The following is a 16,820-nucleotide window of genomic DNA, read 5'->3' on the forward strand; positions in this document are numbered from 1 at the left end:
CAATGATCTTAAATGAAATCATCATTTGGTGCAAAAGCAGCTTTTTCCCTCTGTGCACTTGAGCAGAGTTTCTCAGGAGCTTCGCAGGAAGTGTGCAGCTGTTTGTGTTTGCTGGTGAAATCGTCTCTCTCTCTCTCTCTCTCTCTCTCTCTCTCTCTCTCTCAGATGATCGAGACAGGAGTCGGTGTGTCTGGCTGAAGACCTCGCGTGTGCACTGAGCAATAGGTGTAATGGTTTTTATAATGTAGAAACTGTATATTCCATCCCCCTTCACCAACCCTACACCTAACCCTAACCCTCACAGGAAACTTTGTGCATTTTTTCTTTCTCAAAAAAACTCATTTTGTATGATTTATAAGTGTTTTGAAAAATGGGGACATGGGTTATGTCCTCATAAGTCACCCTCTCCTTGTAATACCTGTGTCATACCCATGTCACACACACACACACACACAGTAAAGGTGAGCTGGGCAGGTGCTCGAGTGTTGCGTGATGAAGCTTCAAACTCATTTGACTTCTTTCATCTTGTGAAATTCCTTGAAGTTTTACTGCTGAAGGCAAACAAATGTGTCTTGTTCTCTTAGTTTGTCCTTTGACACTGACATAGCGGCTCCAAACACACGCAAACTCTCCATGCTACATTACTGCCTAAGTGTTCAGATGTGTTTGCTGTTTTGCCGTGTTTTTTCCCCAGTTACTGTTCTGAGTTCAGTGTACTGTTCTGTTCTTAAGTGATGGTAACTTAAGCATTTCACAAATTATTAATTAAGGGACCAAATAATTGATGTTTTTGGCTTTGATTTTACTGATTGATTGTTTTAATTTGGATTCTTCATTGTAGAGACAAAAAAATGTATTTGCATAAAAAACAGCATTTGGTCTTTAAGCTTGACTTTTTGATCCTTCACAGTTTGCACTCAATTTAATCTGCATTAGTTATAATATATTGTGTGAAACAAGTGTAAACCAAATGACACTGCTATACCTAAAGCCTTTAAATATAATGTACAATAAGTGTGTTTTTAATGCACCAGTTATGCCTTGTAATGCACCTTATATTGAGTAACTATATGATCTGTTGAATAATTGTAAACATTATAATAATTATCTATTCAGAAAGTATGATGCATTAAAATAAATGACAAAGAAACCCCTTCAAATAATTTAATGCATTTTCAACTTTGGTTATATAATGCATTATTCATTATTATTATTCATAAACGCTTTCAATAAATTATTAAACCTTTAAATACAGAATATATAAATGATTCTCATGATAGATAGATGTCTGATTTCCAATGCATAAATTGCATTTGTTCAATTTGCATCATTTCTGCTCAGTGTATTTTAATCAGTTGGTGATTTAGTGAATATATAAAGGCTATTTGTCCTAAATTTGACACAGGTGTTCTGACAGAGGAGGCACAGGTGTTGCACTAACACTAGATCTGTTGTACTATTTCCTTACAGTAGAAGACATTCACACATTGTAAGTGTGATTTCACCGTCCAGACTGGCCTCGGTCGCGCCGGTTGCCGTGATTCACGCGGAATGTGTGTCACACAGTCTCGGCTCACACGCGAGGAGCCGGATCACAGTCTAATGCGCGGCTCTGGAGCGGGATTAAGAGCGTCACACTGACCGATCGCGTGATTTTAAAAGAGCAATGATCCGGTTCATTCAAAATCCTCAGCTTCGTGCTCAAGACAGAGACAGTCTTCCCGTGACTGACCGAGCAGATAGATTGTCCCTAAAAACCGAGCCCGCCCCAACCGGCGCTCTAACGCTCTCACGCGCAGAAATACACTAAAGAGAGCTTCTCAATGCATGTATGGGAATAACCTTAGAACATGCAATGGATGAAGCCCTCATTCTATGTGCAAACAATAAACATTTAAAACTGCAGTATGCATGTATTCTTGTCACTTCTTTTAGTTATCATATTTTGGGAATAAAAACAGATATTTTATTAATTAGCCAGACACTTAAAGGTTTAGAGCACATTTTGTTTGCATGTCAAATAAGTTGGGGGTTTCGCAGCAGTTGCATAAAAAACAACAACAACAAAACATTTTGGTTCCCCAAAGAACCTGAACAGTTCCTAAAACCTTATAGAACCTTAGAACCTTATAGTGTTAAGAACATTTTAATAATCCAAATAACTTTTTTTTTATTTTTATTTTTTTGGCCCACTGTTCTTTATGAAACTGATGCCAAAATAATAATAATAATTAATAATTAATAACAAACATATTATTATTTAATCGGTATGTATAGGCTACATGATTAGGATTCTTGATGACCCGGGATCTGTTCCTCATCTTTGATCATCTGAAGAAGACCAGACCTCCCAATATGATGATATAAATCATCTGAAGAGCGAAAAGAAAAATATGATTGATCGGTATGGCCAGAGCATCTCCTTCTCATTCAGCGAGATGCTTCATAAAGTCGAAATGCAACAAAAACAAATACGTTTCTACCGAGATCAAGCGCGTGCATGAAATGAATCAATAGAAAAAGTAAACGCAGTATCTGTTCTTGCAGCTTTGAAAGTGAGCGATGGTACAGTGAACTCGTTTGCCCCTCCAGCATCCTCGGGCGCGCTCTCACGCAACGTGGCCAATCTTTAACCCGCGCGCCACAGGTGCATGCACGCGATGCTGTTTGTTAGGTTAATCGTAGCGTGTTTCAAATCACGATAACAGTCGGAGGTGACCGAGATTCTTACAAGAGAAACTATACCGCAGAACAAAGAAATCAGCGCAGTTCGGGTTTCATGCATTTCAGAGACAGCGCTTTGCTGACACGCATTGCATTGGTTTAACTCCATTCTGGCGGCTTTTCCTGTTGACACACTGAATGAGATGTACTAAAAATGTGTGCAGGAATCTGCAGCAGGGCTGAGAAACACACGCACACGAATATACACACACACCTTTGCACGCGATGCTCTACCTGTTGCTTAATGAGTTCGAGCGCGTGCCAGGCGAACATGACACGACAAACTCTTTCTTACGCCGATTTACTCTTCGGCAAATATATGCAGGCAATTATGTGTCGCAACAAACATTTATGATGTTTATTTATGATAATTGTTGAAATTGCCAAAGAGATTTATGACACTGACTTCTGTCTGTTAAAACGTTTTTGTTAGATAAACATTAAGAAGCATGTTTAAGTCTTTCTTTCTTTCTTTCTTTCTTTCTACACTGACATATTTTAATTAAACCCGTTGCTGTGCGCAGCTGTAGCTATATATTTTCAATGAGTTGTGAATCTAATCTATAATACGCATTGCGCATTTATTTCTCAGTCTATGCATTGATTCGTATTTTTCTAAAAAATGTTGTTAAATATTATCCTTAAAACATAGGTCGAATACATGGAAAAAGTTTAACTCATTCCTTTTCATATATTTCAAGGGTCTTCTGACGTTTCACATTTATTTATTTAGGACTTTTAATACATACATTTATTATTATTATTATTTAACCTATCTGTATTAATAAATAATGCATCTAGTTTAATTAAAATATAGTAAAAATGTTGTAAGTTTGTTTAAAGGTTCTGTTGGTTCTTTCATTATATATATCTTTTTTCTCCGTTAATGTTGCGACGAGGGATCGATCACACTGTAATAACATCACACTCCTTTCTCTGATTCTCTCCCATTCACAAAGCCTACGGCTCCTCGTGACGTCACGTGAACAGCAACCAATCGCGACGAGCTCTTCTCTATAAAAGTTTTCCCCGCTGGAACACTGCAGCACTCCTCTGGAGATAATTGATTCTGGATAGACAGATTCAGCTGAGAAGAGGAGAAATATTCGCCCGATCATTCTGGGTAAGTCTGATGACAATGCTGCTTTCTTTAGACAGTATTTGATTTTTTTTTTAATTATTTGTTTAAATCCTTTTTTACATAAAAATACAAAAAAATAACTTTCTTCTCACTTTTTTTTTCAATTGTTCACTGACTGATGTGCATAAGCTTTTAGGTCTATATATATATATATATATATATATATATTAAGAAAATGTATATATAGACATGCATGCATGATATATATATATATATATATGAAGAGTTCAAATGAAAAAAAGTCTCCAAGAGCCACCAGAAATTTTCTTCTAAAATAAGCATTTTTATCCGGTTCCTATGTGTAGGTTCAGTAATTTCATTTCAATGGCAGTGGATATTTTATTTTCACACACACACACACACACACACACACACACACACACACACACACACACACACACACACACACACACACACACACACACACACACACACATGCATATATTTGACTGAAGCTTTAAGATCAATATATAAAGTTTTAAGTTGCGTGAGTGTATTATAGGACAAATACAGTAAATACTGCCCTGCAGTGGTTCAGATCATATTTATCTGACCGATCTTTTTCTGTAAAACTTGGTGACTCTACATCATCTATCGCCCCCCTTCTTTGTGGAGTCCCTCAAGGTTCAGTTCTTGGACCACTACTGTTTTCTTTGTACCTTCTCCCTCTTGGAAATATTTTTAAAAGACATGGTATTTCTTACAATTTTTATGCGGATGACTCGCAAATCTATTTACCACTGAGAAGGGATGCAAACGGTTCTCTGACTCTTACTGTTACTTGAATGTCTCAAGGATATTAAAACCTGGATGTCTTTTAATTTTTTTTATTTAAATGAAGAAAAAACTGAGATCATAGTGTTTTGTCCCAGCAGGGATTGTGACTCTACATCCGTAAACCTTGGGTCCTTGCAGCAATATGTAAAGCCAGTAGTGACAAACAGGCATTAAAATGGACAGTGAATTTAAGCTTGACAAGCAGATAAACAGGGTGGTTAGATCCTGCTTTTAACAATTGGGGCTTTTATCCAAAATTAAACCTGTTTTATCTTTTAATATTTTTGAGCAAGTGATTTATGCTTTTATTTCGACCCGTCTGGACTACTGTAATGCACTTTACATTGGTGTGAACCAAATTTCCCGTTCACGCCTACAGTTGGTCCAAAATTCAGCTGCTCGTCTGTTAACAGGAACCCGGAAACAAGAACACATACCTCCTATTTTGGCCTCGCTCCACTGGCTACCTGTATATTTTAGAATACATTTTAAGATTTTAATGTTTGTTTTTAAGTCCCTAAATGGGTTACACCTCAGTACATCTCAGAGCTCCTGCAAATGTACACACAAAGGTCACTGAGGTCTGGTGATCAGCTGCGGCTGAATGTGCCCAGGACCAGGCTGAAGACCAGAGGCAACCGCTCTTTTTCAGCAGTTGCTGCCAAATTGTGGAATGATTTACCACTCAATATTAAAGTTGCGCCCAGCCTCCACATTTTTTGAATATCGTTTAAAAACACATTTTTATTCCCTGGGTTTTGACTCACCATAAGAGCTGTCGTGGTCTTCTTCGTCGCTGCCACTGTTGATGCTATTTTATTTATGTTGTGTGTTTTTGTGTTAGATTTTTATCTCTGTAAAGCACTTTGGTAACTTTGCTGTTTGTTTAAAATGTGCGATATAAATAAAGTGGATTGGATTGGATAAATGAAAATGTGTGTGTGTGTGTCTGTCTCAGATATGTGCTCTGACCTTGAGACAAATCACTCCACGTTATCATTAATGCATTAACAAAATGCAAATAACCAAACAGCATGCACTGGTTAAACTGCACAAACAGATCTGTTAGTTGCATGCATGCACTAAAAAACTCATGCATGCAAGACACGTTACTATGCTATTCTCTTGCCATCCAAAGTTAACAGTCACTCTCATTGATTTCTCTTTTGTTTTAAGCAGGTAACCTGTTCAGTGTCTGAGGAGCAAAGATTATTAAGGGAAACAGAGCAAAGGAAGATAACCATGCCTCTTACAGTTCTTCCCATTTTGGGCCCGATTTCTGTGTCTGAGAGCCTCGTGGCCATCATCACGATATGTGTGGTGTATCTCCTCATGCGCCTCACACATATTAAGATCCCAGAAGGGCTCCAGAAGCTGCCGGGACCGAAGCCTCTTCCCATCATCGGAAATGTTCTGGAAGTGGGAAACAACCCACATCTGAGCCTGACCGCCATGAGTAAGTGCTACGGCCCTGTCTTCCAGATCCAGATCGGGATGCGTCCCGTTGTAGTACTCAGCGGAAACGACGTGATCCGTCAAGCTCTCCTCAAACAGGGCGAGGAGTTCGCCGGACGTCCGGATCTCCACAGCAGCAAGTTCATTAGCAACGGAAAGAGCCTGGCCTTTAGTACGGATCAGGTGGGTGTCTGGCGCGCCCGTCGCAAGCTGGCCCTCAGCGCCCTGCGCACATTTTCCACGGTGCAAGGCGAAAGCTCAGAGTATTCATGTGCCCTTGAGGAGCACATCAGCAAGGAAGGTCTCTATCTGACTGAAAGGCTTCACAGCGTCATGAAGGCCGACGGGAGTTTCGATCCCTTCCGGCACATCGTGGTGTCTGTGGCCAACGTGATCTGCGGGATCTGCTTCGGCCGGCGCTACAGCCACGACGACGACGAGCTGGTGGTCTTGGTCAACATAAGCAACGAGTTCGGGAAGGTCGTGGGAAACGGCAATCCTGCGGACTTCATCCCTTTCTTGCGTATCCTGCCCAGCACGTCAATGAAAAAGTTTGTGGACCTCAACGCTCGCTTCAGCAAGTTGGTGAAGAAGATCGTCAATGACCATTACAACAACTTCAACAAGGTGCGAGCTCTCAGACTTGATCATCACATCACTTTCTCTTTTATGCTTTTCAAATGTGACTCTAGACCACAAAACAAGGGTAAACAAAAAGTGAGATTTGAAATTAAGAAAGCTAAATAAATAAGCTTTGTTCGGAGGACAATATTTGTCTGAGACACAACTATTTGAAAATCTGGAATCTGAGGGAGCAAAAAAAAGATGAAGTTCTTAGCAATGCATATTACTAATCAAACATTAAATTTTGATATATTTACGGTAGGAGGTTTACTAAATATCTTAATGGAACATGATCTTTACTTAATATCCTAATGATTTTTGGCATAAAAGAGAAATGTATAATTGTGACCCATACAATGTATTGTTGTCTATTTCTATAAATACATCTGTGACACTGATGACTGGTTTTGTGGTCCAAGGTCATATAAATGTGGTATTTTTCTTCAGGATAACATCCGAGACATCACCGATTCGCTCATCAACCACTGCGAAGACCGGAAACTGGACGAGAACTCAAACATCCAAGTGTCCGATGAGAAGATCGTCGGAATCGTCAATGACCTCTTCGGAGCTGGTGAGCGCTGGGAAATCTGAATAATTTTCGATCTCTGATCTCTGTGTGATATTAAAGCGCGTCTGTGCTCATTGACAGGTTTCGACACGATCAGTACGGCTCTGTCTTGGGGTGTCGTCTATCTAGTGGCCTACCCTGAGATCCAGGAGCGACTGCAAAGAGAGCTGAGTGAGTTTCTCTCTCTTTATGTCTTTCTGTCTAGATGCAGTCTTAAAAATAAGGTTTCCGTAAGGGGGTTTCGCAGCGATGCCAAAGAAGTACAATTGTTGGTTCCTCAAAGAACCTTTCAGTGAAGAACATTTTAGAAATCTAAAGAACTTTTTTCCACTATTAAGAACCCTTTTAATCTATAAAGAACCAAAGCTCCTTTACTGGCATTGAAGGTTCCGTGAAGAACCTTTAATATCCATAGAATATATATTAACAAAAAGTTTTTTTTTTCATAAATGTTGTTAAAATCTTTGTAGAGGAAAAGATCGGACTGGACCGTACGCCACGTTTGTCAGACAGAACGGACTTGCCGCTTCTCGAGGCCTTCGTTCTGGAGATCTTCCGTCATTCATCCTTCGTTCCTTTCACCATTCCTCACTGGTGAGTTGAGAACAGCATCCTAGCATGAAATAAAACCATATGTGAATTGAGTTACTGAAGAGGGACGCATGTAAACAACGCTGCGCTGTTGGCCACACCAATGACTGCTTGTGTTTTTCTCTTTCAGTACGTCTAAAGACACGTCGCTCAACGGATATTTCATTCCCAAAGACACCTGTGTGTTTGTAAACCAGTGGCAAGTCAACCATGACCCGTAAGTTTCTCACAATGACCTAAACAATGTTGGGGAAAGTTACTTTTTTAAATTAATGTATCACAATATTGCATTACTCCCTAAAGAAGTTCTGTTACTTAGTTACTTTTTATGAAAAGGAATGCGTTACGTTACTTTACTAGTTACTTAGAAAAAAGTAATCTGATTATGTAACTCGCATTACCCCCAACACTGGACTTAAATGGTGCAATGCGCTCTTGAACGAAGCTGAACTGTCTGTTTCTTCTTGCAGAGAACTGTGGAAGGATCCTTCGAGCTTCAACCCCGACCGATTCCTCACTGCAGACGGTACAGAACTGAATAAGATTGAAGGAGAGAAGGTGTTGATTTTTGGGCTTGGGAAGCGGCGCTGCATTGGAGAGTCCATCGGACGTGCCGAGGTCTTCCTGTTCCTGGCCATCCTTCTCCAGAGGTTAAAGTTCAGCGGGATGCCGGGAGAAATGCTGGATTTGACGCCAGAGTACGGGCTGGCCATGAAACACAAGCCCTGTATGCTCCGTGTCACGCCACAACCCGGCTTCTGAAACAAAAACAACGTTGTTGTTTGAGTTGAGATCCGTAGCGCCTTCATTTGTGATTCCGGTTTGGCACAAACCTCGCCGTCGGCTCGCAATGCCAAATATTTAAAAGATGCTTGACTGCGATGCAGGTGAAAGCATCCGGTGCATTTTACTGCAGTTATTTCAAACATGCTGGATAACCCAGAGTGTGCATATGGCTTTATCACCTTTATCATGTACATACATCTGTGTTTTCATATGCATGTGCACGTATGCATGGGTTTGTCCTTTCAAAACTCGAATGCTGATGCTGATAACATATTTGTGCTTCCAAATATAGTGCACAGATAACACCGAGTGCCTGTCGCAGCGCATGTGTCTGTCAAACGAATGCCTTCTGTTGTCATAAGCTTAATGCAGGTTCCTCAGATCTGCTGGACTACATACACTGAAGCCATTTTCTGCTCGATTACAATCCCAAAATGTGATCCTCTTTTACTATGCACATTTTTCATGTGCCTGATCTTACGTTTGTACAGACTGTTGAAGATTTGTATATATACCTTTTTATATTTATCAAGGTGCTTCTGGACATTCAATATCATTCTAAATCAAATTTACGTCCCTGAATTATGTTTTAGTTGTTTAATTGTCTCTATGACCTGATACTCTTTGTGGCAGGTGCTTACTGTTTTGTATAATGAAGGAATTTAATGTTCTGAAGTACTATTCATGTAAATGTTGTCCCATATAAACATTGTTTTTGCATAGCCTATTTATGATTTTCTAAATGAATAATAAAACTTTAATTTTGAATGCGTCTGTCTGTTTGCCTCTATTTAAAGATGATGCACATAATTAAATATGTAGAGTTAAAAGCAAGACTTTTCTGTTAATCACTTATTGATTTATTGGTGTACTGTGGCATAAGTTATGGAATAAAATGATTATACCATAGTACATAATAACAGCCATATTTATGAACACTGCATACATGATTTTCAAAAGTACTACAAATGAAACCATGGATTTATAAAATATATGGTTTATGGAACAAACAATCAAATATTATATAACCATTGGTTATATATCTTAAAACGAGTTAAAAGTGTTTAGATGAGACAATTTTAATAACGATTTGTGAACCCTTTTTTTCCCTGAAGAACTTTTTCTGTTAATGTAGGGGAATGTTTCTCATCTTGTGCTACAATCTCTCACGGTGTTCCACAGGGTTCTATATTAGGTCCTTTTATTTTTGCATTATATATGATTCTTCTGGGTCATATTAATTAGAGACACAACGTATCTTATCATTTTCTATGCAGATGATACCTCACTCTATTTTCATGTTAAAGATTGCAGCTAAAACAGTTTTCATATTTTCATATCTTACATTCTGTTCGATTCTATTTTGTTCTGTTCTGTTCAACTTTATTCTTTATCTGTTATACCCTGTTCTATTCTATTCTGTTCATTCAGTTTGGTTTTATACTTTTTTATTCTGTTGCAATCTATTTGATCCTGTTCTGTTCAATTCTATTCCAGTCTATTTTATTCTGTTCTTATATTCTATTCTAATATATTCTGATCTATTCTATTCAAATATATTCTGTTCAATTCTATTTTATTTTTATATATCCTGTTCTATTCTATTCTAATCTGTTCTAATATCTTCTATTCTATGTTATTTCTGATAGATCCTATTCTGTTCAAGTTGAATCTGTTCTATTCTAATATATTGTTCTGTTTTTTCCATTTAATTTGGACATATCCTGTTCTATTCTAATATATTCTATTCTATTTTATTCTATTCTTATATTCTATTTTAATATATTATTTTCTTATATTTTATTCCAATATATACTGTTCTGTTCTATTTAAATATATTCTGTTCTATTCTATTTTATTTTGATATATCCTGTTCTATTCTCTTCTAGTCTGTTCTAATATCCTCTGTGCTATTTTAATTTCTGATATATCCTATTCTATTCAGTTTCTGAATCTTAATTCCTGTTATTTCCTGTTTTGTTTTGTTATATTCTACTCTAATATCATATGATATCTTCTATTTTATGTCAATATCTCCTGTTCTATTATATTATCCTGTTCTGTTCTTTTCTATTCTATTCTGATATATCCCATTATTTTCTATTCTATTATGTTCTATTCTATTCTATTCTAATATCTTATGTTCTGTTATATTCTATGTAAAATTTATTTTATTCTATTTTATCCTGCCCTGTTCTATTCTATTCTCTATTCTATTCTCTATTCTATTCTGTTAATTCAGAATTTCTTCCTGATATCTATGGTTCTATAAGTGTAGATTTTAAATGCATTGCCAACATGCAATGAAATGCATTTCAATGACCTTATGAAAGTAAAAAATATTATTTTTAGCAACTTATTTTTTTTTACGAACAGTATGTTTTTCATTTCTACTTTACAGCATATAGTTTATTAGGGTGTTCATTAGGAGTAATAGCTGGAAAAGATCCAACTCTAATGTCTCTCACTGAGCCTGCAATCACTTCTACTAAATCAAAGCTTTCTGCTGTCTACGTGCAGGTAAAAAAAAAGAAAACAGAACAAGGACATGATAGTAACACACCGTGCATGATGCATGTAGTCACGATTTCACACACTCTCCCTCGATCACACGAGATGCAATCCAACACCACTTCAAATGAGCTGTGTGTTCATTTAGGATCCAGATATTCCTGTTAAAGAGCAGAAATATAATCTAGTGTGGGTTGAGATGTTTGTGTAAGAGGCATCCAGAGGTCACGTGATCCACCGTTACTATCATCTGTGGTGAAATCTTTGAGTTGTGATTATAGACACTGCAGTGATTAATGAGTGAGGACGATTAAAGCCACCGATGTTCATTTACAAGCCAGTGGACTTTTGAACGGACTGTGTTTATCTGGGTCAGGTGACCTTTGGCATGGAACAGAATTACACTTTACAACATTGTTTACTGCCTTCAGAGCAAGAGCTTTTTTAAGTCCGAGGCTTTTCCAGGAACGTTTCCTGAGCGGCAGAATGACTCTGAATCTGTGCTGAATTTAACTGAGTGTTTACTGTGGTGCGTTTGCATTATTACACACTATCTTCCTCCTTAACCTGTTCAATCCCCAATTTTGTTCAACAATTAAAATATCCAGATGATGTGTCATTAGTAACCCATTGAAATAATCAATAATTATTCAAGTTCAGTGTTGTTTTAATATTATTAAGATAATAATGTAGTTTTAATTCATATTTTCCATAAACTCTAGTTAAAAATGTGGTAATGTTTTTATTGTACTGTTTCTTCATGTTAGTAATTTTGTGGATATTTATAGGCTATTAGTTATTGTTTTGCACATTGCTCTCTCTCTTTCAAAAGCTGGAGGTTTACTTCAGGTGTTTGTTTGCCCTTGCCCTAATATCCCTGCCGCTTCCTTCCTCTTCTTGATTGGTCGCTGTTACGTGGGCGTGGTTATTAGCTGACACTTTTTTCCGACCGTCTGTCAATCTCTGGAGTGTGAGAACCTGACTGTGTTTCAACAGATGTCCTCTAGCAGCTCCTCGGGTATCGATGAGGAACTCTGCCGTGATTTACTGTAAACTGATTTTAGGGTTGTAAATGTGTCAGTTGTGTGTTTGCATGTTTACATAAATGATGAAATGATGCAGAAATGATGTCATGTTCCGTAGCTCGTGCATGGATGAAAGCATCTGCCTGGTGATGCATTACAGAGTCTTAATTCATATTTTCACAAATTAAGGCCTAAAATGTCTTACACAAGTCATGGCATTAAATGTTGCATGCAGTGCAAAAAGTTCATATAGTTCAGTTCTTAACATCAATGTTATATTTATTATTAAAGTGTCATGCAAAGTTTGGGATTTGCCTTGTAATGCCTCATGTGGGATGTTTTCTGGAAGGATGAGACGTCAGCAGGAACGTATAAGGACTCTCAGATTGATTTATTGATAGCTTTCCTCTGCGAGGAGACTCCGGGGAACTTCCAGCTTTCGATCTGAGCTGCACGGCATGAAACCCGAGCTGTTCTCGCGTAACAGTATCAGTGAATCACTGGACTTCTGGTAAGAGCATGCATCTCTCCGAAACCTGCCAAGAACACGTCCGGTTCACATTTCACTCCAGAATCAAAAGAAAAAGCAACCAGATGGAGAAATCCCCGGTCTCAGTACTGTAACCTCTCAAAAACAATGAAATCTGATTCATGCACCGTCACAGCTTATGTGCTTCCTTCAAACTGAAGTGATTTCAATCATTGTGTTACAGTTATATTTTACTTTAATACACCAGAGAATCACTTAAAAACGCAATCATCTAATGAGAAACGCAAAAGGTGATTTAAATAACAAGTAATTGTTTTGCAGTCATGTTTTACTGAAAATCATGAGCATCTGTTGAGAAACACCATTAATAACATTAATTTTATATTATCCATGTTAGTTTTAAAAGTTTTAGTCATTTTGTTTTTATTTTATTTGTTATTGTATTATTATAAATACATCTAATTATATATATCTAAAATATATACATTTTATTTCAGTTTCCTTTATTTCAGTTGTTTTAGGATATCAATTTAGACAAAAAACTATTTTTAAATGTTGTCTTGGCAATATATTTACATATGTTTTTTTATGAAATAGTTTATGTGTGTGCTGTGTGTACATATTATATATGTAAGACTATGCATATTTACATTTTATTAATTATAATCATTGCATATATATTATATTTATTTAATACATTAATATTAATTCAGTTAATATTTATTTTATTTCAAGTAACAGAAATATCTCTTTTTAATGGTTTTATTTTTAGTTGGCTCTAATAACTGAGGTGAAGATCTAATCTAGACGGCTGGAGATGCACTTCCGGAAACCGAGCATCAGATCAGTCGTGTTAATTGGTTAATTGGTTAATGAGCGCGCGCCTGGAGTGTGGCGTGAGAGCGGACCGCTGGCGTGCGAGAGTCTGTAGCGTGACAGCTCAGCTGGGATGGGGCAGAACAGCAGGTTTTTCCAGTTGTTTGTAGTTTTTGCTTTGTTTGAGCACGCATTGGGACAGAAGTGTACGACTGTGACTGTGTAAGGGATGCTGGTCAGTAACCTCCTTCAGGATTGAATCTGCTGTCATCAGACTCAGACAAAGCACAGGCTGATGATGCTCAGGATCACAGGATTGATTTGTTGATGCATGACGCAAGATCTGTTTTCAAAATTCTCTGTAAACCCATCACGTTTACTGTAAAAGTCTAAGAACTTATTTTTGATTTTGCTATTTTTTTTTTTTTTTTTTTTTTTTTGTTTAGAAAGATAAACATGTATAGTGATGAAAGCCAAAATATTAAATATCATGGATGAATATTTACTGAGTAATCCACTGTTTTGTAGAGGGGGTCAAAATGGCAATTTTTCACCTGAGATTCAGAGCCAGATTACAAGGGGTTAAAATGACGTTGAAGTCGGCCGCCATCTTGTAGCAGAACTTCACTTGCGTTAGCATTCCCATTGACTCCATTCATTTTGGCTCACTTTGACCGCGAATAACTTTACATCTGAGGTGTTTAAAGACTCTGTTTGTCCATTATTTATTTCTAAAGATACACAACAATGTATAAAGGGCTCCATTACCTTCTATGTTACATTATGGCCCCGTATAAACAGTTTTTGTAAAAAATAGGCTAACGATTGCGTCATAACCACTCGGCTCTCTGTCGCATTACCGTACAGACAGGAGGAGAAGCTCGCAGGCAATTAACTTAATATGGCGTACTGGCGTTACATTTTAAAATACTATACAAAATAATTAATCAGAATACTTACTCCTGCTCACTCATGACAAAGAACTCCCCGCTCAAGCTCGCCGTCTCTGCAAGATTAACGATGGCAGTTTGCACGCACAGCTACTAGAAGATTTACATCTGTCAGACAGGTTGCTGACGTCATCACGCTTCGTTTGAGTCTGCGCGTCAGAAACGGAAGTGCTAAAAAACACAAAAAAATGGGCTTCACTTGTCTCAATTGAGTTCCAATGGGGTCGCTGTGTCCATTTCTTTTACTGTCTATGAGATTGGTAGGTCTGTTAGTTAAATCTGTTGACTTTAGCAATCTTTGTTGCAGTATGCATCAATGGTGATCTTTCAAAAATGGGGAAAGAGAGCACCTTTTACATTTTTTTTCTCCAAAGTTTGCAAGTCTGTAATTTAAGAAGTATTAAAGATATCTTCATGTCATTTTAGATATTGGGTCTTAACAAACGTGTCTTTTGGCATCTTTAATGGTAAGGCTCTATATGGTCCAGTTCCAGAGATATTGTAGTTTTAATATGGCTCCAGGAGTAAATCGTTAAATTCTACACATCTTGAGTGGTCAAAACCCAAATGTGGGTCACAAATATGAAACTTATTTTCTTTTAAAGAGCAATGTCTAAAGAACAAGTAGGCTAATGTTTAAACTAGAACTATATCTTGTTTCCTTCTGTCAGAACAACTGTATTAAACACCTGTCTGAGTGCCATATGTATACTTTTCCCAAAGTTTGCATGCCTGTAACTCAAGAAGTATTAAAGATATTGCAATATGGTTTTAGATTCTAGTTTTTAATAAACGTTTCTTTTGGAGTCTTCATTTTCAAGGCCCTGCATCGTTCAGTCCCACAGATATGAATGTTGTGTGTGTGAATGGCCCCTAATTCTGCCTGTGTCGTCTTGAGTTGCTGTCTTTGTAGGGAGCTCACTAGGGTTCATCTCAGTTGTCTTGGCACTGGGACTATGTGTTGATTCTTCAGAGCGGGGTTTGATCGGTCCATCGTCCTCTACACATCCGCTTCCAGCACTAAATAGGAACGCCGTTTTTTAGCTCTAAAAATATCCCAGAGATAAGCAAGCAGAGAAATTTACCTCCGAAAATCGTGCAGCCGTGCCATTTCTCCTTTCACCTGAGCATGGCGTGTCAAGATGGGCTGATAAATACGTGCCTAAAAAACCTAGAGAAACAAGAGCGCCACACCCAAGATGGCCGCCAGCTTAACCCTTAAACCGGCAGCCTTCCGCAAGCGTGCATTACATCGATCAAAAGTGCCAGTAAAGACATTAATAATGTCACAAAGATTTCTTTTACAAATAAATGCTGTTGTTTTGAACTTTCTATTCATCCGTGAATCCTGGAAAATAAAATGCATTACAGTTTCCTAAAAAATATTGAGCAGCACAACAACTGTGTTCAACATTGATAATAATCAGAAATGTTTCTTGAGCAGTAAATCATCATATTATTCTGATTTCTGAAGATCATGTGACACTGAAGACTGGAGGAATGATGCTGAAAATACAGCGGAGCATCACAGAAATACATTACACTTTAACACAGATTCACACAGAAAACAGATGTTTTAAATAGTAATTATATTTTACATTTTTACTGTATTTTTGGTTAAATAAATGTAGCCTCTCTGAGCAGAAGAAACCTTTTTCAAAACATTTAAAAATCTTGGCACTCCTAAACTTTTGGTAGTGTAAAACAAATAAAATTCCTATTCACACATGATTTTTATAAATATATATTTTTTGTATTTTATGATTTAATATTTTGAATGAATACTTATTAATTAGTGTTTCTGGATGAAGTAGCTGCAGTGCAGTTCGACAAAAAGAAGCTTGACTTATATTTTATGCAATTAATACCTTTCACATTGCATTCATGCTTTTTCTGGGAATCGAACCCGTGACCCTGGTGTTACTATTTGAGCTGATGCACACACTCACGCACAAAAACACACACACCCAACCACACACACACACACACACTCACACACAGTACAGTACGTGCTGACTGTAATATACGCATCTCACATACGTGACACATGAAGAACACAGCAGGGCCGATGATGAGAGATCTGCTTAAACACAGACACACACACACAGACACACACACACACACACACACACACACACACACACACACATGCTGACAGATCTGTGTGTTTGATAGCACAGCAACAAAATCAAAAAGAGTCAAGTGATAAGCGTGAGACACAACTGCAGATTAATTCAGGTGCAGTAGAGGGACGTAAACATAAATATATATATATATATAAAGCTCTGTGTTTGCAAGAAGGAGAGTGTTTAAATCTCAAGATTCATAAGAAAGTTATTTTTGACACTCTTACAGTAAA

The 16,820-nt window shown here is 37.5% G+C and overlaps 1 protein-coding gene across 2 annotated transcripts; it reads left to right on the forward strand.

Annotated features, from left to right (window-relative positions):
* The first annotated feature begins 3,696 nt into the window (after nucleotides 1-3,696).
* LOC127977698 (cytochrome P450 1A1-like) lies at nucleotides 3,697-9,437 on the forward strand. 2 transcript variants are annotated; one of them, XM_052582707.1, is made up of 7 exons: nucleotides 3,697-3,847; nucleotides 5,822-6,724; nucleotides 7,169-7,295; nucleotides 7,374-7,463; nucleotides 7,763-7,886; nucleotides 8,014-8,100; nucleotides 8,354-9,437. In XM_052582707.1, the coding sequence occupies exons 2-7, from the start codon at nucleotides 5,885-5,887 to the stop codon at nucleotides 8,643-8,645; spliced, it is 1,560 nt and encodes a 519-aa protein (XP_052438667.1). In that variant the 5' UTR covers nucleotides 3,697-3,847; nucleotides 5,822-5,884; the 3' UTR covers nucleotides 8,646-9,437. The 2 variants fall into 2 exon arrangements, with proteins under 2 accessions (XP_052438667.1, XP_052438668.1); XM_052582708.1 differs by having other exon boundaries at nucleotides 3,709-3,847; nucleotides 5,819-6,724.
* Nucleotides 9,438-16,820: the final 7,383 nt, after the last annotated feature.

This window comes from Carassius gibelio, chromosome B18, assembly GCF_023724105.1.
Source record: "Carassius gibelio isolate Cgi1373 ecotype wild population from Czech Republic chromosome B18, carGib1.2-hapl.c, whole genome shotgun sequence".
NCBI lineage: Eukaryota > Metazoa > Chordata > Actinopteri > Cypriniformes > Cyprinidae > Carassius > Carassius gibelio.

Excerpts from the sequence above, each read along its gene's own strand:
- LOC127977698 (XM_052582707.1), top strand. The coding sequence starts at position 5,885 with ATGCCTCTTACAGTTCTTCCCATTTTGGGCCCGATTTCTGTGTCTGAG. Across the intron at positions 7,296-7,373 it reads CAATGACCTCTTCGGAGCTG|GTTTCGACACGATCAGTACG; the intron begins GTGAGCGCTGGG and ends GCTCATTGACAG. Across the intron at positions 7,464-7,762 it reads GCGACTGCAAAGAGAGCTGA|AGGAAAAGATCGGACTGGAC; the intron begins GTGAGTTTCTCT and ends AAATCTTTGTAG.